General features: G+C 46.1%; 1 protein-coding gene across 4 annotated transcripts in view; it reads left to right on the forward strand.

Moving 5' to 3' along the window:
* The window catches only part of LOC119958200 (signal transducer and activator of transcription 5B-like), a 233,156-nt gene that overhangs the window by 170,343 nt on the left and 38,786 nt on the right, over window positions 1–24,027 (forward strand). For all 4 annotated transcript variants that reach the window (XM_038786579.1, XM_038786582.1, XM_038786578.1 and 1 more), the window contains 4 exons: window positions 17,411–17,533; window positions 21,529–21,621; window positions 22,065–22,271; window positions 23,305–23,399. In XM_038786579.1, coding sequence (XP_038642507.1) covers window positions 17,411–17,533; window positions 21,529–21,621; window positions 22,065–22,271; window positions 23,305–23,399 — 518 coding nt within the window. The remainder of the gene's footprint in view (window positions 1–17,410; window positions 17,534–21,528; window positions 21,622–22,064; window positions 22,272–23,304; window positions 23,400–24,027) is intronic.

Genomic DNA, 24,027 nt, shown 5'->3' on the forward strand with positions numbered 1-24,027 from the left:
CTAATTGGGATGACGTTGATTTTGTTAAGAGGTTGCTGGGGAAGATCCCTGACTTGGACTAGCACAACCTGATCATGGGACTTTAACACAGTCCTGGACCCGAGCCTGGACTGATCGTGTTCAAAAACGTGTAGGGTGCCAGCGATGGCAAAGGAACTGAGAGGTTCCATGAAGCACGGTAGCATTGTGGATAGCGCAATTGCTTCACAGCTCCAGGGTCCCAGGTTCGATTCCCGGCTTGGTCACTGTCTGTGCGGAGTCTGCACATCCTCCCTGCGTGTACGTGGGTTTCCTCCGGGTGCTCCGGTTTCCTCCCACAGTCCAAAGATGTGCAGGTTAGGTGGGTTGGCCATGATAAATTGCCCTTAGTGTTGGGTTGGGTTACTGGGTTATGGGGATAGGGTGGAGGTATTGACCTTGGGTAGGGTGCTCTTTCCAAGAGCCGGTGCAGACTCGATGGGCCGAATGGCCTCCTTCTGCACTGTAAATTCTATGATAATCTACAAAATGGGAGGAGCTGATCCATGGAGATTTAATCGGCTGACGGCGAAGGTGTTTTTGTTCTATTCTCACGTCCACAAGGTGTATTCCCGAATCAATTTCTTTATAATGAGCAGGGACTTGCTGACAGGGATGACGGGTGCAGAATATTCGGCAATTACCATCTCGGACCATGCTCCGCACTGGGTTGATCTGCAGATTTGCAAAGATAGATTTCAGCGCCCACAATGGAGGATGGAAGTTGGGCTACTGGCGGACGAGGCGGTGTGTGAGAGACTCAGGCAATGCATGCAGAATTACCTGCAGGTAAATGATACCGGAGAAGTCTCAACAGCGGTGCTCTGGGAGGCACTGAAGGCAGTGGTGAGAGGGGAGCTGATTGCAATCCGGGCCCAGAGGGACAGGACAGACAGGGCAGAGACGGACCGACTGGTTCAGGAAATGGTACAGATGGACAGGAGCAACCCGGAGTCCCGAGGCCAGCGTTACTCAGGAAATGACAGAGGCTGCAGGCCGAGTTCGGGGTGCTGACACCAGCAAGGCTGTAGAGCAGCTTAGAAGGGCAAAGGGCGTAATGTACGAGCATGGGGAGAAGGCCAGCAGAATGCTTGCACAACAACTAAGAAAGAGAAGCGGCTCGGGAAATAGGAAAGGGAGTCGATGGGGACGGAGACCTGCAATAACTACCGATTTATCCCGGGGAATATGGACGGTGGGTTCCAATTATGGCGGAGGGCAGGGATTGCGAGGATGGCGATCTGTTCCTGGAAGAGAGCTTCCTGAGCATGAGGGTGTTGGAGGAGAGGTTCGGGCTGGCGAGAGGGAATGATTTCAGGCGCTTGCAGGTGCGGGATTTTGTAAGCAGATTAGTACCATCCTTCCCACGCCTCCCACCAAGGGGGATCCAGGGTAGTTTCCAGAGGAGAGGTGGGAGAGGGGAGAGTCTCAGACATTTAGAAAGATCTAATGGGAGCGATAGGTACCCACCAATCGTGATCCATGACCTCTAATTTTCTTCAAACACCTCACGGCTGTGAACTCTTTAGCTCCTTGTCGTAGCTTTGAACATATATAGATTGTTTTTTTCCCAGTCTGCTCCCGCAGTTTCTGTACAGGTCTTTCCAAGCTAACTGCAAACTAGGGCAAATCTTCCAGCTGCTTTTCCCCTCACGAAACCCGAACTGCACTGCCTAATTCTGGCAGCAAACACACAACAGGTAAATGAAACAAAATAAACTTCTGCAGGTCCATTCTGAGTTACTATCTCCATAGCAATGTGGCATGCTCGAATACTTTGTGATGAATCAAGCAAAAATGCAAGTGAGTTGTTTTACATGAAAAACAAGTGTTTAATTCTGGAACCCTGGCTCTAATACAAGCTCCGGAGATGGATTTTTCATTGCTTCAAGTTTTTTCACCATCAACCCTGGCCTCAGGCACACACAGGCTATCTTTTAAAGTGTAGTAAACCCAGGCTTGTTTGAGTTCCACGATACCCAGGGCTAGTGCGCGGTCAATCCCAGCCCCACTCGACCCAGAGTCACAACACAGATGAAATTAGATTTTGTATTAGTCACCAGGCTTGTAAAATTTAAACACAAGTAACCGTTTATTATTAACAGTATTATCAGTGGTTAGCACTGCTGCCTCATGGCACCGAGGTTAGATCCTGACTCTGGGTCACTATCCGTGTGGAGTTTGCACATTCTCCCCGTGTTTGCGTGGGTTTCACCCCCATGACCCAAAGATGTGCTGGTTAGGTGGATTGGCCACGCTAAAATTGCCCCTTAATTGGGAAAGATTAGTTGGATACTCTTTTTTTTTTAAAAATAGTAATTATAATTTAACTGACTAATATCTGATTCCCAACCCTCCCCTTTCTAATACCCACGCACTCTCGCACGCATGCACTCATGTGTCGTAGTCAATATTTTCCCCGCTTCTGGACTGTGAGAGAAAGATTCAAACAAGGTTCGTTAGGTAAACAAAACTAAGCTTTTTACGAACTACAACTGCTAGCAGTATGGCTGGACTTGAAGTCGGAAGGCAGTCAAGTACAAACTGCTGGTTACCTTCCAAGTCTGCAATATCACAAAAGAATAAGATGATTTTTATACATTATAGGATCAACATAACATGAATACAGCTTGGTCAGGAATTTGATCAAAAGTAAAACATAAGTAATAATCATTACAATGGCGTCACTTTGCTGACCTTTAGAGGACTCCTAGAACGATACAGCGCAGTACAGGCCCTTCGGCCCTCGATGTTGCACCGACATGGAAAAAATCTAAAGGCCATCTAACCTACACTATGCCCTTATCATCCATATGCTTATCCAATAAATTTTTAAATGCCCTCAATGTTGGCGAGTTCACTACTGTTGCAGGTAGGGCATTCCACGGCCTCACCACTCTTTGCGTAAAAAACCCACCTCTGACCTCTGTCCTATATCTATTACCCCCTCAATTTAAGGCTATGTCCCCTCGTGCTAGCCACCTCCATCCGCGGGAGAAGGCTCTCGCTGTCCACCCTATCTAACCCTCTGATCATTTTGTATGCCTCTATTAAGTCACCTCTTAACCTTCTTCTCTCTAACGAAAACAACCTCCAGTCCATCAGCCTTTCCTCATAAGATTTTCCCTCCATACCAGGCAACATCCTGGTAAATCTACTCTGCACCCGTTCCAAAGCTTCCACGTCCTTCCTATAATGAGGCGACCAGAACTGTACGCAATACTCCAAATGCGGCCGTACTAGAGTTTTGTACAACAGCAACATGACCTCATGGCTCCGGAACTCAATCCCTCTACCAATAAAGGCCAACACACCATAGGCCTTCTTCACAACCCTATCAACCTGGGTGGCAACTTTCAGGGATCTATGTACATGGACACCGAGATCCCTCTGCTCATCCACACTACCAAGAATTTTACCATTAGCCAATATTCCGCATTCCTGTTATTCTTTCCAAGTGAATCACCTCACACTTCTCCACATTAAACTCCATTTGCCACCTCTCAGCCCAGCTCTGCAGCTTATCTATGTCCCTCTGTAACCTGCAACATCCATCCGCACTGTCTACAACTCCACCGACTTTATTGTCGTCTGCAAATTTACTCACCCACCCTTCTGCGCCCTCCTCTAGGTCATTTATAAAAATGACAACAGCAACGGCCCCAGAACAGATCCTTGTGGTACGCCACTCGTAACTGAACTCCATTCTGAACATTTCCCATCAACTACCACTCTGTCTTCTTTCAACTAGCCAATTTCTGATCCACACCTCTAAATCACCCTCAATCCCCAGCCTCCGTATTTTCTGCAATAGCCGACCGTGGGGAACCTTATCAAACGCTTAACTGAAATCCATAGACACCACCTCAACTGCTCTACCCTCGTCTACCTGTTCAGTCACCTTCTCAAAGAACTCGATAAGGTTTGTGAGGCATGACCTACCCTTCACAAAACCATGCTGACTGTCCCTAATCATATTATTCCTATCTAGATGATTATAAATCGTATCTTTTATAATCCTCTCCAAGACTTTACCCACCACAGACGTTAGCGCATCACCGGCCTATAGTTACCGGGGTTATCTCTACTCCCCTTCTTGAACAAAGGGACCACATTTGCTATCCTCCAGTCCTCTGGCACTATTCCTGTAGCCAATGATGACCTAAAAATCAAAGCCAAAGGCTCAGCAATCTCTTCCCTGGCTTCCCAGAGAATCCTAGGATAAATCCCATCCGGCCCCGGGGACTTATCTATTTTCACCTTGTCCAGAATTGCCAACACTTCTTCACTACGCACCTCAATGCCATCTATTCTAATAGCCTGGGTCTCAGCATTCTCCTCCACAATATTATCTTTTTCTTGAGTGAATACTGACGAAAAGTATTCATTTAGTATCTCGCTTATCTCCTCAGCCTACACACACAAACTTCCCACCACTGTCCTTGACTGGCCCTACTCTTACCCTAGTCATTCTTTTATTCCTGACATACCTATAGAAAGCTTTTGGGTTTTCCTTGATCCTACCTGCCAAAGACTTCTCATGTCCCCTCCTTGCTCGTCTCAGCTCTCTCTTTAGATCCTTCCTCGCTTCCTTGTAACTATCAAGCGCCCCAACTGAAACTCACGCCTCATCTTCACATAGGCCTCCTTCTTCCTCTTAACAAGAGATTCCACTTCTTGGTAAACCACGGTTCCCTCACTCGAACCCCTTCCTTCCTCCCGCCTGCACTGGTACGTACTTATCAAGAACATGCAATAGCTGTTCCTTGAACAAGCTCCACATATCCAGTGTGCCCAACCCTTGCAGCCTACTTCTCCAACCTACACATCCCAAGTCATGTCTAATGGCATCATAATGCCCTTCCCCCAGCTATAACTCTTGCCCTGCGGGGTATACTATCCCTTTCCATCACTACGTAAAGGTCACCGCGAATTGTGGTCACTGTTTCCAAAGTGCTCACCTACCTCCAGATCTAACACCTGGCCTGGTTCATTACCCAAAAACCAATCCAATGTGGCCTCGCCTCTTGTTGGCCTGTCAACATATTGTGTCAGGAAACCCTCCTGCACACATTATACAAAGGAACGGCCCATCTAAGGTACTCGAACTATATCTTTTCCAGTCAATATTTGGAAAGTTTAAAGTCTCCCATAACAACTACCCTGTTACTTTCGCTCTTTCCAGAATCATCTTCGCCATCCTTTCCTCTACATCCCTAGAACTATTAGGTGGCCTATAGACTCGGGGTCTCATATCATTATCTTGTCTTTTGGTGCATGTTTAAGAAATGGAGCAAACTTGTTTAAGTACCGAAAGAGACAGTTTTTAGCTTATCGTATGTATTTAGACTGCTCTGGTCCTTATGATGAATGACCTTTATCCGAGTTTAGAGTCAGCCAGTTCTTGGGTCAAGTTGACCTTGGCGCTTGTATTTGTGCCTTAGGTTATGCGAAGTCAGTTTTAAATTTAATTGTACCAAGAAACTTGACTAGTTTTCCCATCATGCCATTATTTGCTTTGCACAATACCACACACAGCACACTCACCTCTCTCACCCTCTGTCTCTCTCACTCTCTGTCTCTCTCATACGTACACACGCACACGCAGACAAATAACATGGAGGATGGTTAAGAGATAAAGTAAATATTAATAAAAGGATAAGGATCTTTGATTCAGATGGATGTCTTCCAGTTAGTTCCTTTCTGAAGGTTAGGCCTTTAGGTGGGTACTTTCTTTTCTTCAGCTTGTAACAATCTTCACTGCAGGTTCACAGAAGCAGCAGGAAGCTGGCAGCAGCTAGCGAGAGAAACACAGATCCTCTTCCTTCAATGGTCAAGAGGCTTCTGAAGGTTCTTCCCGGAAACAAAGCACCGGACAAAAACTAATCGCTGACTGTTGTCAGGCAGAACACTGTCTCAGGCCAATCTACCTATTGGCAGTTAGCCAATCAAACTGACTTTCTCCAAGACCGGTTCCTAAGATTCACTTGGTGCCAATGAGTCTGCTTCCCCTTTGCAAAATACAAAACCTAGGAGCACACAGTTCTGGCAAGCACTGTTCTGCTTAAAGGCACATTCCGATTAGAGTCCACAGACCAAGAATAATAAAATACATGTGACTCTCACAATATTCACATCAGAGTTGTATTTTTTTTTACAAGTTTCTCAACCAGATGCCCCCATTTTGTTTTAACAGTTAAAACTTTCTGAAACCAAAAGTTATTTTGTACAACAAGCTGTTTGCAACAAAAAAAAGTACTTTTTGCAATTTAGAAAGCAAACTAACCACGCGCATGCGCGCTCTCTCTCTCTCTCAACAATTCCTGTCTCTATCTATTCCATCAATACCATCGTAGTCCAGTTGCCCTGAGCTTTCTAAATTTCAAATATACATCTTACACACACTTTCTCATTCCTGTATCTTAAAATCAACAATAGTGATATTGTCTCTTCCTCCTGTTCATTCTTTTCCAGAATTTCAACCTATAGAACTCTGCCCTTCCTCCAGTAATCAATGAGGTTTTAAAATCCAAGCCTGATGGCCTCTATTCTCTACTTGCTGACTTGCTTTATCTTTTACTTTTCCCCGTATTAATTGTATCCTGTACTTTGGCCCTTGGTCCTTCATCTGGATATCTGAATAATAAGGTTCATCAATCAGCTTGTGATTGCACCAGCCAGAAGGCAATTAAGTACAAGGCAACACACTGGCTTTGATCAAACATGCTTTGTTCAGTCGAGCAAGTCAGGCACTGCTCTAATATCAAAATAAATGTTCTCATTTATAAACTGGCCAGATGGGATTTATCCTAGGATTCTCTGGGAAGCCAGGGAGGAGATTGCAGAGCCTTTGTCCTTGATCTTTATGTCGTCTTTGTCGACAGGAATAGTGCCGGAAGACTGGAGGATAGCAAATGTTGTCCCCTTGTTCAAGAAGGGAAGTAGAGACAACCCTGGTAATTATAGACCTGTGAGCCTTACTTCGGTTGTGGGTAAAATGTTGGAAACGGTTATAAGAAATAGGGTTTATAATCATCTTGAAAAGAACAAGTTGATTAGGGATACTCAACACGGTTTTGTGAAGGGTAGGTCATGCCTCACAAACCTTATTGAGTTTTTTGAGAAGGTGACCAAACAGGTGGATGAGGGTAAAGCGTTGATGTGGTGTATATGGATTTCAGTAAGGCGTTTGATGAGGTTCCCCACAGTAGGCTATTGCAGAAAATACGGAAGTATGGGATTGAAGGTGATTTAGCGGTTTGGATCAGTAATTGGCTAGCTGAAAGACGACAGAGGGTGGTGGTTGATGGCAAATGTTCATCCTGGAGTTCAGTTACTAGTGGTGTACCACAAGGATCTGTTTTGGGGCCACTGCTGTTTGTCATTTGATAAATGACCTGGAAGAGGGTGTAGAAGGATGGGTTAGTAAATTTGCAGATGACACGAAGGTCGGTGGAGGTGTGGATAGTGCTGAAGGATGTTATAGGTTACAGAGGGACATAGATAAGCTGCAGAGCTGGGCTAAGAGGTGGCAGATGCGGAAAAGTGTGAGGTGGTTCACTTTGGAAGGAGTAACAGGAATGCAGAGTACTGGGCTAATGGCAAGATTCTTGGTAGTGTAGATGAACAGAGATCTCGGCATCCAGGTACATAAATCCCTGAAAGTTGCCACCCAGGTTAATCGGGCTGTTAAGAAGGCATATGGTGTGCTAGCCTTTATCATAGGGGGATTGAGTTTCGGAGCCACGAGGTCATGCTGCAGCTGTACAAAACTCTGGTGCGGCCGCACCTGGAGTACTGCGTGCAGTTCTGGTCACCACATTATAGGAAGGATGTGGAAGCTTTGGAAAGGGTTCAGAGGAGATTTACTAGGATGTTGCCTGGTATGGAGGGAAGGTCTTACGAAGAAAGGATCAGGGACTTGAGGTTATTTTCGTTAGAGAGGAGAAGGCTGAGAGGTGACTTAATAGAGACATATAAGATAGTCAGAGGGTTAGATAGGGTGGACAGTGAGAGTCTCTTTCCTCGGATGGTGATGACCAACACGAGGGTACATAGCTTTAAATTGAGGGGTGGTAGATATAGGACAGATGTCAGAGGCAGTTTCTTTACTCAGAGAGTAGTAGGGGTGTGGACGCCCTGCCTGCAACAGTAGTAGACTCGCCAACTTTAAGGGCATTTAGTGGTCACTGGATAGACATATGGATGAAAATGGAATAGTGTAGGTCAGATAGGCTTCAGATGTTTCACAGGTTGGCGCAACATCGAAGGCCGAAGGGCCCGTACTGCGCTGTAATGTTCTATGTTCTATGTTCTAAACTGTTAAAACTTGGATAGCCCAGGGTGAAGGATAGAATATTGGAGCCGTCTTCCTTCGTTTAGCAACCTTTAATTTCCGGAGATGCACATTGCATACCATACTGTGCACCTCCAACTAAAAAACCTGTCTAATAAGTTGTAGTGAATTTGAGGGAGTTTTGTGCTCTCCACTTGCCATAATTTCTCATGGCAGTTCTCTGAATCTCTGATTATGTTTGCGCAGAAGTATTTTGTAGTTGCAATAACCATTGTAATTTTATCGAAAATTTGCATTTTTATTTTACTGCTCCTCTCAGCTATCTTTGACTTGTGCATCATTTGTCAGTCAAGAAATCGTTCAACTGCCTCCTTGGTCTCCCCCAATCTTACATAAGATCTAGGAGCAGGAGTAGGCCATCTGGCCCCTCGAGCCTGCTCCGCCATTCAATTAGATCATGGCTGATCTTTTATGGACTCAGCTCCACTTTCCGGCCCGAACACCATAACCCTTAATCCCTTTATTCTTCAAAAAACTATATCTTTATCTTAAAAAACATTTAATGAAGGAGCCTCAACTGCTGCACTGGGCAAGGAATTCCATAGATTCACAACCCTTTGGGTGAAGAGGTTTCTCCTAAACTCAGTCCTAAATCTACTTCCCCTTATTTTGAGGCTATGTCCCCTAGTTCTGCTTTCACCCGCCAGTGGAAACAACCTGCCCGCATCTATCCTATCTATTCCCTTGTAATTTTAAATGTTTCTATAACATCCCCCTCATCCTTCTAAATTCCAACGAGTACAGTCCCAGTCTACTCAACCTCTCCTCGTATCCACCCCTTCAGCCTGGGATTAACCTAGTGAATCTCCTCTGCACACCCTCCAGTGCCAGTACGTCCTTTCTCAAGTAAGGAGACCAAAACTGAACACAATACTCCAGGTGTGGCCTCACTAACACCTTATACAACTGCAGCATAACTTCCCTAGTCTTAAACTCCATCCCTCTAGCAATGAAGGACAAAATTCCATTGCCTTCTTAACCACCTGTTGCACCTGTAAACCACTTTGCGACTCATACACCAGCACACCCAGGTCTCTCTGCACAGCAGCATGTTTTAATATTTTATCATTTAAATAATAATCCCTTTTGCTGTTGTTCCTACCAAATGGATAACCTCACATTTGTCAACATTGTATTCCATCTGCCAGATCCTAACCCATTCACTTAACCTATCCAAATCCCTCTGCAGACTTCCAGTATCCTCTGCACTTTTTGCTTTACCACTCATCTTAGTGTCATCTGCCAACTTGGACACATTGCACTTGGTCCCCAACTCCAAATCATCTATGTAAATTGTGAACAATTGTGGGCCCAACACTGATCCCTGAGGGACAACCACTAGCTACTGATTGCCAACCAGAGAAACACCCATTAATCCCCACTCTTTGCTTTCTATTAATTAACCAATCCTCTATCCATGCTACTACTTTACCCTTAATGCCATGCATCTTGATCTTATGCAGCAACCTTTGTGTGGCACCTTGTCAAAGGCTTTCTGGAAATCCAGATATAACACATCCATTGGCTCCCGTTATCTACCGCACTGGTAATGTCCTCAAAAATTCCACTAAATTAGTTAGGCACGACCAGCCCTTTATGAACCCATGCTGCGTCTGCCCAATGGGACAATTTCCATCCAGATGCCTCGCTATTTCTTCTTTGATGATAGATTCCAGGATCTTCCCTACTACCGAAGTTAAGCTCACTGGCCTATAATTACCCACTTTCTGCCTACCTCCTTTTTTAAACAGTGGCGTCACGTTTGCTAATTTCCAATCCACCGGGACCACCCCAGAGTCTAGTGAATTTTGGTAAATTATCACTAGTGCATTTGTAATTTCCCTAGCCATCTCTTTTAGCACTCTGGGATGCATTCCATCAGGGTCAGGAGACTTGTCCACCTTTAGCCCCATTAGCTTGCCCATCACTACCTCCTTAGTGATAACAATCCTCTCAAGGTCCTCACCTGTCATAGCCTCATGTCTATCAGTCACTGGCATGTTATTTGTGTCTTCCACTGTGAGACCGACCCAAAAAACCTGTTCACTTCCTCAGCCATTTCCTCATTTCCCATTATTAAATCTCCCTTCTCATCCTCTGATTTTGTTTTATATATTTGTAGAAACTTTTACTGTCTGTTTTTATATTCTGAGCCAGTTTACTCTCATAATCTATCTTACCCTTATTTATAGCTTTTTTAGTAGCTTTCTGTTGCCCCCGAAAGATTTCCCAGTCCTCTAGTCTCCCACTAATCTTTGCCACTTTGTATGCTTTTTCCCTTCAATTTGATACTCTCCCTTATTTCCTTAGATATCCATAAGACCATAAGACCATAAGACATAGGAGTGGAAGTAAGGCCATTCGGCCCATCGAGTCCACTCCGCCATTCAATCATGGCTGATGGGCATTTCAACTCCACCTCCCAGCATTCTCCCCATAGCCCTTAATTCCTCGCGACATCAAGAATTTATCTATTTCTGCCTTGAAGCCATTTAGCGTCCCGGCCTCCACTGCACTCTGCGGCAATGAATTCCACAGGCCCACCACTCTCTGGCTGAAGAAATGTCTCCGCATTTCTGTTTTGAATTTACCCCCTCTAATTCTAAGGCTGTGCCCACGGGTCCTCGACTCCTCGCCTAACGGAAACAGTTTCTTTGCGTCCATCCTTTCTAAGCCATGTATTATCTTGTAAGTTTCTATTAGATCTCCCCTTAACCTTCTGAACTCCAATGAATACAATCCCAGGAACGCCAGCCGTTCCTCATATGCTAGACCCGCCATTCCAGGGATCATCCGTGTGAATCTCCGCTGGACACGCTCCAGTGCCAGTATGTCCTTCCTGAGATGTGGGGCCCAAAACTGGACACAGTACTCCAAATGGGGCCTAACCAGAGCCTTATAAAGGCTCAGTAGCACATCGCTGCTTTTATATTCCAACCCTCTTGAGATAATGACAACATAGCATTCGCTTTCTTAATCACGGATTCAACCTGCATGTTTACCTTTAGGGAATCCTCGACTAGCACTCCCAGATCCCTTTGTACTTTGGCATTATGAATTTTCTCAACCGTTTAGAAAGTAGTCTATGCTTGGATTCTTTTTCCAAAGTGCAAGACCTCACATTTTCTCACGTTGAAATGCATCAGCCATTTCCTGCACCACTCTCCCAAACTGTCTAGATCCTTCTGCAGCCTCCCCACTTCCTCAGCACTACCTGCCTGACCACCTAACTTCGTATCATCAGCAAACTTCGCTAGAATGCCCCCAGTCCCTTCATCCAGATCATTAATATATATGGTGAACAGCTGCGGCCCCAACACTGAACCCTGTGGGACACCGCTGGTCACCGGCTGCCATTCCGAAAAAGAACCTTTTATCCCAACTCTCTGCCTTCTGTCAGACAGCCAATCCTCAACCCATGCCAGTAGCTCACCTCGAACACCATGGGCCCTCACCTTACTCAGCAGCCTCCTGTGTGGCACCTTATCAAAGGCCTTTTGGAAATCCAGATAGACCACATCCACTGGGTTTCCCTGGTCTAACCTACTTGTCACCTCCTCAAAGAATTCTAACAGGTTCGTCAGGCACGACCTCCCCTTACTAAATCCATGTTGACTTGTTCTAATCCGACCCTGCTCTTCCAAGAAATTAGAAATCTCATCCTTAACGATCGATTCTAGAATTTTACCAACAACCGAGGTTAGGCTAATTGGCCTATAATTTTCCATCTTTTGTCTTGATCCTTTCTTGAACAAGGGGGTTACAACAGCGATCTTCCAATCGTCCGGGACTTTCCCTGACTCCAGTGATTTTTGAAAGATCTCAACCAACGCTTCCGCTATTTCTTCAGCCACCTCCCTCAGAACTCTAGGATGTAGCCCATCGGGGCCAGGAGATTTGTCAATTTTAAGACCTTTTAGCTTTTTAGCACCATCTCTTTTGTAATGGCAACCATACTCAACTCAGCCCCCTGACCCTTTATAATTTTTGGGATATTACTAACGTCTTCCACTGTGAAGACAGACGCAAAGTACTTATTAAGTTCTCCAGCCATTTCCTCATCTCCCATCACTAGCCTTCCAGAATCAGTTTGAATTGGCCCAATGTCTACTTTGGCCTGACGTTTGTTTCTTATGTATTGAAAGAAACTTTTACTATCATTTCTTATATTACTGGCTAGCCTGCCTTCATATTTGATCCTCTCCTTCCTTATTTGTCTCTTTGTTAACCTCTGTTTGTTTTTGTAGCCTTCCCAATCTTCTGATTTCCCGGTGCTTTTGGCCACTTTATAGGATCTCTCTTTTTCTTTGATACATTTCCTGACCTCCTTTGTCAGCCATGGCTGTCTAATCCCTCCCTGGATAATCTTTCTTTTCTTGGGGATGAACCTCTGTACAGTGTCCTCAATTATGCATGCAAACTCCTGCCATTTTTGCTCTACTGTCTTCCCTGCTAGGGTCTGCTTCCAGTTGATTTTCACCAGTTCCTCTCTCATGCCCTCGTAATTAACCTTTATTTAACTGTAACACCATTACATCCGATTTTGCCTTCTCTCTTCAAACTGCAGACTGAACTCAACCATATTATGATCGCTGCTTCCTAAGTGTTCCCTTACTTTAAGATCTTTAATAAGTCTGGTTCATTACATAGCACTAGGTCCAGAATAGCCTGCTCCTTGTTGGCTCCATGACAAGCTGTTCCAAAAAGCCATCTTGTAAGCATTCCATGAATTCCTTTTCTTTGGATCCACTGGCTACATTATTTACCCAATCCACCTGCATATTGAAGTCCCCCATGATCACTGTGACCTTGCCTTTCTGACATGCCTTTTCTATTTCCCGGTACATGTTGCGCCCCTGGTCCTGACCACTGTTAGGCGGTCTGTACATAACTCCCATTATGGTTTTTTTGCCTTTGTGGTTCCTCATTTCTACCCACACAGACTCCACATCATCCGACCCTATGTCGTTTAGTGCCATAGATTTAATTTTGTTCTTAACTAACAAGGCAACCCCACCCCCTCGGCCCAACTCCCTGTCTTTTCGATAGGTTGTATATCCTTGAGTTGTATATCCACAGTCAATTTTCCCTTTTTCTACCGTCCTTCCTTTTGTTGGCATAAACCTTTGCTGAGCACTGTGAAAAAAATCGCTTGGAAGGTTCTGCACTGTTGCTCAACTGTTTCACCATAAAGTCTTTGTTCCCAGTCTACCTTAGTCTACCTTCTCACATCCCATTATAATCTCCTTTGTTTAAACACAAAACACTAGTGTTTGATTTTACCTTCTCACCCTCTGTATTTTAAATTCCACCATATTGTGATCGATCCTTCCGAGAGGATCCTTAACTATGAGATCATGAATCAATCCTGTTTCATTACACAGGACCAGATCTCGGACCGCTTGTTCCCTCGTAGGTTCCATTACATACTGTTCTAAGAAACTGTCGCGGATACATTCTATAAACTCCTCCTCAAGGCTGCCTTGACCGACCTAGTTAAACCAATCGACATGCAGATTAAAAATCTCCCATGATAACCTCTTGTACCATTTCTACATGCATCAGTTATTTCTTTGTTTTTTGCCTGCCCCACCATAATGTTACTATTTGGTGGCCGATAGACTACTCCTATCAGTGACTTTTCGCCTTACTATTCCTGATTTCCACCGAAATGGATTCAACATTATCCTCCATAGCACCGATGTCATCCCTTACTATTGCCCGGATGTCATCCTTAATAACAGAGCTACACCACCTCCCTTACTGTCCACTCTGTCCTTCCGAATAGTTTGATACCCTTGGATATTTAACTCCCAGTCGTGACCATCCTTTAACCATGTTTCAGTAATGGCCACTAAATCATAATCATTCACAATGATTTGTGCCATCAACTCATTTACCTTATTCCGAATACTACAAGCATTCAGGTAAAGTACACTTGCATTGGCTTTATACCTCTGTTTTGAATCTTAACACCTCAATCAGTAACCTCTGCTAAGTTATATTTCCTCTTAACTTTTCTCCTAATTTTCCTTGCCGTTGAACCCATATCTTCATGTAACAACCTGCCACATGAAATGAAAAAAATGAAAATCGCTTATTGTCACAAGTAGGCTTCAAATGAAGTTACTGTGAAAAGCCTCTAGTCACCACATTCTGGCGCCTGTTCGGGGAGGCTGTTACGGGAATCGAACCGTGCTGCTGGCCTGCCTTGGTCTGCTTTCAAAGCCAGCGATTTAGCCCTGTGCTAAGCAGCCCCAGTGCTAACCATTTATGTTTTCGCTTACCATTTATGATACATTGCTTACCATTTATATTTTAACATCCTGTTTTATTCCTTTTCGTATTACTGGGCCTATTCACTGAGCTCCCCTCAGTCACTGTACCTTGTACTGTCGCCATTTTTGATTTTTGACTATTGCTTCTCTGCCTTACACTTTTCCCCCTTACTGCCTTTTGTTTCTGTCCATTTTACTATCTTCCAACTTCCTGAATTGGTTCCCATCCCCCTGCCACATTAGTTTAAAACCCTCCCCAACAGCTCTAGCAAACACTCCACCCCCCCCCAAGGACATCGGTTCCAGCCCTGCCCATGTACAGACCGTCCGGTTTGTACTGGTCCACCTCCCCCAGAACCGGTTCCAATGCCCCAGGAATTTGAATCCCTCCCTCTTGCACCATCTCTCAAGCCACGCATTCATCCTATCTATCCTGACATTCCTACTCTGACTAGCTCGTGGCACTGGTAGCAATCCTGAGATTACTACCTTTGAGGTCCTACTTTTTAGTTTAACTCCTAACTCCCTGAATTCAGCTTGTAGGACCTCGTCCCATTTTTTCCTATATTGTTGGTGCCTATGTGTACCACGACAGCTGGCTGTTCACCCCCGCCCCGCCTCCAGAATGTCCTGCAGCCGCTCCGAGACATCCTTGACCCTTGCACCAGGGAGACAATATACCACCCTGGAGTCTCGATTTCGTCCGCAGAACCGCCTCTCTATTCCCCTTACGATTGAGTCCCCTATCACTATAGCCCTGCCATTTTTTCTTCCTGCCCTGCTGTGCAGCAGAGCCAGCCACGGTGCCATGAACCTGGCTGCTGCTGCCTTCCCCTGGTGAGCCATCTCCCTCAACAGTATCCAAAGCGGTATATCTGTTTTGCAGGGAGATGACCGCAGGGGACACCTGCACTGCCTTCCTACTCTTGCTCTTTCTTTTGGTCACCCATTTTCTATCCCCCTCAGTAACTTTCACCTGTGGTGTGACCAACTCGCTAAACATGCTATCCACGACGTCCTCAGCATCGCGGATGTTCCAAAGTGAGTCCATCCGCAGCTCCAGAGCCGTCATGCGGTCTAACAGGAGCTGCAACTGGACACACTTCTTGCACGTGAAAGAGCCAGGGACAGTGGACGTGTCCCTGAGCTCCCACATCGCACACGAGGAGAATGACACGGGTCTGGGTTCTCCTGCCATGTCTTAAACCTTTGGTTTAAACCTCTTAAACCTCAGACAACTACAATTCCAAAAAAAAAAGAAGAAAAAAATAAATATACCAGAAAAAAGAAAAACTACTTACCATTCACTTATCAGGGATAAGTGAAAAAAAAAAAGCTTTGAATTCCCACCTAGCTTCATTTAAATTAAATCACACATGGCTCGAAATCTTGCTGTGATTCTGGAAAGTTAGCAAAAAATGTTTGAGTAATTTGATCTGATTTATTTTCTTTCCCACCCTTAAAAGTGCTTGTTTGCCTGTGCTTAACATCGTGAGTCATGTCCAAAATCAAGGAGCACTCCACATTGAGACGCCTGAATGAGGAATCCCATACACTTGAAACAGTACAATGTCAAACACTGGCCATTGATGTTGGATTTTGACTTTTTTGCGAAGGCGTATGAAAGAGATAATAAAAATGGACCTTGTAAACTGCCTCTCACGTCTCCAAATCAGCTCAAACCACTTGATTAGAATGGATTACTTTTCGATGTGCAGCAACTGTTGTGATGCGGAGAACTGATGATTCATTCTATTGATTTTTGTGGGGCACTGATATATGAGATTGGAGCACAGAAACCATCTTGTGCACAGTGCAAACAACGATGAGATGGATGATCCGTTAGTCTTTTTAATGGATAATAGTGCTGTTTATTAGTGTCACAAGTAGGCTTACATTAACACTGCAATGAAATTACTGTGAAAAGCCCCCAGTCTCCACATTCCGGCACCTGTTCGGGTACACAGAGGGAGAATTCAGAATGTCCAATTCACCTAACAGCACGTCTTTCGGGACTTGTGGGAGGAAACCGGAACACCCGGAGGAAACCCACACAGACATGGGGAGAACGTGCAGACTCCGCACAGACAGTGACCCAGCAGGGAATCGAACCTGGGACCCAGGAGCTGTGATGCCACAGTGCTAACCACTGTGCTACCGTGCCACCCAGCGTTGGTTGAGAGGGAAATGTTGACCAGGATACAAGTAAAACTCTGGGGCTGGTTTAGCTCACTGGGCTAAATCACTGGCTTTTAAAGCAGACCAAGCAGGTCAGTAGCACGGTTCAATTCCCGTCCCAGCCTCCCCAGACAGGCGCCGGAATGTGGCGACTAGGGGCTTTTCACAGTAACTTCATTGAAGCCTACTTGTGACAATAAGCGATTTTCATTTTTCATTTTCAACTCTCTGCTTCTCTTTGAATGGAATCTTCTAACGCCCTGGGTTAGACAGAGAGGCAACAATTCATTGCAAAAATGTAGTGAATAGGGAGTGAGGGGGACTGCAAGAAGTAAGAGCGGTGCAGAGAAAATAATAAACGGCAAGGATGTAATATTCTCAACCTAATTCAAGAGTGGCAATTAAATAAATTGTCAAATAAAATGTGAATGTCTTACGCATTATGATGAATGCTCTTGGGCATGTTATTATTTTTATAAAATTAATGTTTTATTTTGCTTTTTAAACTGTTAGCGTGCTTGCTTTTTCATAGTCTCTTGATCAAAAGCAGATCTTAACTTTTTTTTTCTCAAAATTCAAGTCCTTAAAGAAAATCAAACGCTCGGACCGCAGAGGGACTGAATCGGTGACTGAGGAAAAGTTTGCAGTTCTGTTTTCTTCTGAACTCAGCATCACAGGCAGTGAAATGAAATGCCACGTCCAGGTATCCGAGCTTTTGTTACTAATAGTATTTTGCAAGTGGTGGGATGAGATTTTTCAAGATAATTCTGAACAATCTTCCAGCTGCTTCTTGTCTACTCTTTGATCTTTTTAAGGATGGTCACATCCTGCAGCAATTCAATTAAGAGCCCACTTGAACAGACCTGCCTTAGACTGTATAAATACCATTCTATAATTGCTTGCTAGAATTTAACTTGTTAAATGGCATCCTTTTGTTCATTTTTCCTCAAACTTGACAACATGTCCAAAGATGTGCAGGTTAGGTGGATTGGCCGTGATAAATTGCCCTTAGTGTCCAAAATTGCCCTTAGTGTTGGGTGGGGTTACTGGGTTATGGGGATAGGGTGGAGGTGTTAACCTTGGGTAGGGTGCTCTTTCCAGGAGCCGGTGCAGACTCGATGGGCCGAATGGCCTCCTTCTGCACTGTAAATTCGATATGATTCTATATGAAAATGGGATAACATTTTGTCACATCAGTGGACTCTGCCACCACCCCTAATGTACAAAAGGCAATTCATCTGCACTCCACAGTATTCCAACATTTAAATTAAATCACACATGGCTCAAAATTGAGGTATGAATGTTTAAAAAGGAAATTGGGTAGGACTTTTATTTTCGGGTCCCGGTCCTACCATCGGGAGGAAATGTAGGTTGAGAACCCACAAATATCAGTGGCAGGACCAGAGGGAGATTTCAATGGAACCGGCCAATACAGCCTCTGGGAACCCTGTCCAATTTAGGAGGGTGGATGGGCTCCTGAGCCCAGAGGGCCAATAGGAGATTGAGGTGCAAGCTGCTGAAGTACATGGAGAGATGCGAGGACATCTCCATTCCCAGTCACCAGCCACAGAAGGAGTAAATAAGGGCCAAATGGGTGAGGCCCCGCCTCACAGTGATGGGCACTGCTGCCACTGTGGCCAATTTTTGGAGGGGCACTTTCCACATTAAATGGAGCCTCTTGACATCTATGCAACCTGTCACTGGGAGGCTGCCATCATTTCATGGACAACCTCCGGATCTGATGGATACCCTGTGGATACCCTGTGCGCTGGCTGGGAAATACGGTCAGTGTTGGGAGAGTGCCAGAGGAACTTAATTGGTTATCCGTTAAAGCCATGTTAGTAACCATCCCAGTCATCACCCAACTCCTGCATAATCTTGTGCGGGCGGGAACACGCTGTGGAGCCAGTCTGACTGGATTCCCTCCCAATTTCCAAACCCCCCCCCTCGGGACAAGAAGAGTAGAGGAGGAAATTACAGAACAATCTCAAGTGAACTATCAAAAACCCAAAAATGTGTTTGATTAAATTCTTGAAGTATGTGAGAGGTCAGATTTGCATTGTGGGTTCTTGCCCATTCACACACTAGCACTCCCACTTCAGGTTCCTTCTGTGGTTACACCTATATCAAAGTAGTAAAGGTTTGCCGCAAGATTTGAGACAATCCATCTCACAGTATGCAGTGCTGTGACTTGGCTGTCCAACTTGGATATCATATGTAAGAAGAAAGTAATAACATGCTGCAAGAATGATGAAAACACTCAATGACCTATGACCTAAGGCGGCACGGTAGCATTGTGGTTAGCACAATTGCTTCACAGCTCCAGGGTCCCAGGTTCGATTCCCAGCTTGGGTCACACATCCTCCCTGTGTGTGTGTGGATTTCCTCCGGGTGCTCCGGTTTCCTCCCACAGTCCAAAGATGTGCAGGTTAGGTGGATTGGCCATGATAAATTGCCCTGAGTGTCCAAAATTGCCCTTAGTGTTGGGTGGGGTTACTGGGTTATGGGGATAGGGTGGAGGTGTTGACCTTGGGTGAGGTGCTCTTTCCAAGAGCCGGTGCAGACTCGATGGGCCGAATGGCCTCCTTCTGCACTGTAAATTCTATGAAACCATTTTTGGCTCCTACTGACATTGCCCCCAAGTCAAATATAGAACCAGTTTACAAATTCTTTCTGCACCAACATACTGACATAGTGATTACAAGTTTTGAATCCGTTATTTCCAGCAACTTAGTTGCCTAGCTCCGCTTTGTCTGCACGGAGAGACCACAGAGGGTGGATTTTGTCAGGCTGGCTGTGGCCCTGGCTTGACCCTTTGAGGGATCTCTGGGAATTTTACATTTGGCACCTGTAGTTTGTACAATGGAAGAATAATCTCCGTGCCCTGATTCCCTCCCCATAACATTCCCAAAATCTGTTTCCTTATCTGGATGCCAAATCATGGAAAGATTGCCACGGCCGGGAGAACCCCAGCAAGAACCCTCTCAAGGCGAACTTTATTCGCTCCAGGCTGAGGAACACAGCCATGTCACTAATCCAGGTCTCCACGCTGGGAGGTTTCGAGTCTCTCCACATTAACAAGATCCGTCTCCGGGCTACCAGGGAGGCAAAGGCCAACACCTCGGCCTCTTTCGCTTCCTGCACTCCTGGATCCTCTGACACCCCAAAGATCGTTATTGTTGGACTCGCCTGCACCCGAGTGTCCAAGATCTTGGACATAGCCCTCGCAAAGCCCTGCCAGAATTCTTTAAGCGCCGGGCATGCCCAGAACATATGGACATTTATTCATCGGGCTCCCTGGACACCTGGCACACCTGTCCTCCACTCCAAAGAACTTGCTCATTCTCGCTGTCGTCTCGTGAGCCCGGTGTACCACCTTAAACTGAATTAAACTGATCCTGGCACATAATGAGGAATAATTCACCCTGCCCAGGGCATCAGCCCACAGGCCCTCATCTAGCTCCTCACCCAGCTCCTCCTCCCACTTGCCATACAGTTCCTCCACTGAGGCTTCCTCCGCCTCCTGGCAGCTCCTGATATATATGTCCGACGCCTTCCCCTCTCCTACCCAGATGCCAGACACCACCCTGTTCTGTATCCTTCGAGGGGGGTAGCAGCGGAAATGTCCCCACCCGCTTTTTAAGAAAGTCCCGAACCTAGAGGTACCTGAACACATTCCCCCGGGGACAGGCCGAACTTCTCCTCCAGGGCCTGCATGCTGGGGAATGTCCCATCTATAAACAGGTCTCCCATCCATCTAATGCCTGCCCTATACCAGCCTTTGAACCTCCCATCTATCCTACCCGGAGCAAATCTGTGGTTATTCCGTATCGGGGTCCACACTGAGGCCCCCTCCTCCTGCCTATGCCTTCTCCACTGCCCCCAAATCCTCAGTGCCGCCGTCACCACCGGACTTGTGGTGTATCGCACCGACGGGAACGGCAGCGGCGCCGTGACTCGTGCCTCTAGGCTGGTGCCTCTGCATGACGCCGCCTCCAGCCGCCCCCACGCCGACCCCTGCTCCATCACCCACTTCCTAATCACTGGCCGCCCAATAATAGCTGCAGACATTCGGCAGAGCCAGTCCCCCCCTCCCCGACTACGCTCCAAGACTGCCCTTTTTTAAAAAATACAGTATATTTACTGTATACATTCAATGTGAGTCATACAGCCTGAGGGGTTCTATACAATTCCCACTCCCCTCAGTTCACTATGGCTGAAAGGCCTGAGACAGCGACCTTCCCCCATTGCGCCTCTGTGGCGGCTTCCCCAAGCTTTAGTGCGTCCCTCAGCACGTAGTCCTTTGGAATGTGCCAGTCTGCAAACTCGGTCAGGGACAATTCTTTGCGCTGGAAGGCCGACACGTTTTGGGCAGACCAAAGGCATTTTTCATCAAGTTGATGATCCTCCAGCAACAGCTGATTGCCTTGCTTTAGATTCTGGGGCATCAGCCCCCTATCCAATTTTCCACTGGTTCTCACGCCATCCCTGCTGGCTATTGGGTGGGAGACTGTCCAGTGAGATGTAAATAAGGCTTGGAGGTTAAAAATACATCGTGATTGGCTGTCCCTTGGAGTTTCCTGCCCTAGGCCCATCCTGAATTAAAATTTGGGTTCTAGATCTAGGTATGGGGGTGAGTTGGGACCTTCATGTGGCCAAATACCGTTCAGTAAAATGTTTCTTTTTGTTCCTTCAAAGGCCACATCACTGCCTATTGTTGTTATTGTTCACGGCAGTCAAGACAACAATGCTACTGCTACGATCTTGTGGGACAATGCATTCTCTGAGATTGTAAGTATCTTTAACTTAATTGGAATGTTTTACTTTAACTTGGAGGTGCCGGGAATAATGAGTGATTGATTGATGTTTGGCTTTAAATAGCTATTAAGTGCACTTTGTGGCAAGTCATTAACTCATGCTGCAAGGAGGGGTCAGATTTGACATGTAAGCTGATCAATTCCTGAGGCTCCTACAGCGACCTCTGGTTTCCCCTTTCACAGGCCGTTTTGTTATCGTCCTACCAGCCCCTGGCTGAAAACCTATTCCATTTCTAACTTTTTCCAGTTCTGATGAAAGGTCACAGGTCTGAAACATTAACTCTAATTCTCTTTTCACAGTTGCCACCAGACCTGCTGAGTATTTCCAGCATTTTCTGTATGCGGTTTCCAGCATCAACAGTATTCTGCTTTTTGATCTAGAATCCAGTTTTCTTTTCCCTCTCTTTTTTTGTGCAGGACAGATTGCCATTCCACGTACCGGATAGAGTGTCATGGCCTCAAATGTGTGAAACCCTCAATATGAAGTTTATGGCAGAGGTACAGTCAACACAGGGCTTATGCAAAGAACATTTTGTCTTCCTGGCACAGAAAATATTTGATGAACAAAGCTACAGCATGGAGGACTTCACCAACCGGATGCTCTCTTGGTCTCAGTTTAACAAGGTAAACGTTGGCCGGGGCTTTCCGAGCAACCCGCCATGTGGATTGTTGCAGCGTTGGATCTTCCTGTTCCACCATTGTCAATGGGGTTTCCTGTTGAATACACCCCTCGCCACTGGAAAACCCGTGATGGGGGTGCGCCATCGGTGGAACGAGAAGATCCTGCCAGCGTGAGCAGATCGGAACATTCTGCCAATATATCTAAAGTCTGAGTTGTCCTGTTTTGATGTAGCATTGTGTTATGCCTGGAGTAGCTTAACATGGATTGCCATAGGAGTCCATTATTAATAATAATAATCTTTATTGCCACAAGTAGGCTTACATTGTCCTCCCCGTGTGTGCGTGGGTTTCCTCCGAGTGCTCCGGTTTCCTCCCACAGTCCAAAGATGTGCGGGTTAGGTGGATTGGCCGTGCTAAATTGCCCGTAGTGTCCTAAAAAGTAAGGTTAAGGAGGGGGTTGTTGGGTTACGGGTATAGGGTGGATATGTGAGTTTGAGTAGGGTGATCATTGCTCGCCACAACATCGAGGGCCGAAGGGCCTGTTCTGTGCTGTACTGTTCTATGTTCTAAATTGACACTGCAATGAAGTTACTGTGAAAAGCCCCTAGTCGCCACATTCCGGCACCTGTTCGGGTCACAGAGGGAGAATTCAGAATGTCCAATTCACCCAACAGCACGTCTTTCGGGACTTGTGGGAGGAAACCGGAGCACCCGGAGGAAACCCACGCAGACACGGGGAGAACGTGCAGACTCCACACAGACAGTGACCCGGGAATCGAACCCGGGACCCTGGCATTGTGAAGCAACAGTGCTAACCACTGTGTTACCCTGCCACCCACCCTGTCATACTGACCGCGTCTCTGTTCTCCACCACAGGAAGGCTGCCTGAACCAAGGAGCTGGTTGAAATTTAAATGGCAGGGTTGCATCCTAATAACATGAGTGGCATGACTGAATTACATCCAGGATGTAAATTTCTAATCCTAGCGTGTCTGGTGATTTTAAACTATTATAAGATCATTTTGATATTCTTGCAGGAAAACCTACCTGGAAGAACCTTCACCTTCTGGCAATGGTTTGATGGCGTGATGGAGCTCACCAAGAAGCACCTGAAGGATTACTGGAATAATGGGTATGAGTTTTAGCTCCTCTTTCCACTAATCTGTATTGGCTGATCGAGGGGCCTGTGAGTACAGGAGGCCCTAATCTGCATTGGCTGATCGAGGGGCCTGTGAGTACAGGAGGCCCTAATCTGTATTGGCTGATCGAGGGGCCTGTGAGTACAGGAGGCCCTAATCTGTATTGGCTGATCGAGGGGCCTGTGAGTATAGGAGGCCCTAATCTGTATTGGCTGATCGAGGGGCCTGTGAGTACAGGAGGCCCTAATCTGCATTGCCTGATCGAGGGGCCTGTGAGTACAGGAGGCCCTAATCTGCATTGCCTGAACGAGGGGCCTGTGAGTACAGGAGGCCCTAATCTGCATTGCCTGATCGAGGGGCCTGTGAGTACAGGAGGCCCTAATCTGCATTGCCTGATCGAGGGGCCTGTGAGTACAGGTGGCCCTAATCTGCATTGGCTGATCGAGGGGCCTGTGAGTACAGGTGGCCCTAATCTGTATTGCCTGATCGAGGGGCCTGTGAGTACAGGAGGCCCTAATCTGCATTGGCTGATCGAGGGGCCTGTGAGTGCAGGAGGCCCTAATCTGCATTGGCTGATCGAGGGGCCTGTGAGTACAGGAGGCCCTAATCTGCATTGGCTGA

Source organism: Scyliorhinus canicula, chromosome 28 (genome assembly GCF_902713615.1).
Source record: "Scyliorhinus canicula chromosome 28, sScyCan1.1, whole genome shotgun sequence".
Taxonomy (NCBI): Eukaryota; Metazoa; Chordata; class Chondrichthyes; order Carcharhiniformes; family Scyliorhinidae; genus Scyliorhinus; species Scyliorhinus canicula.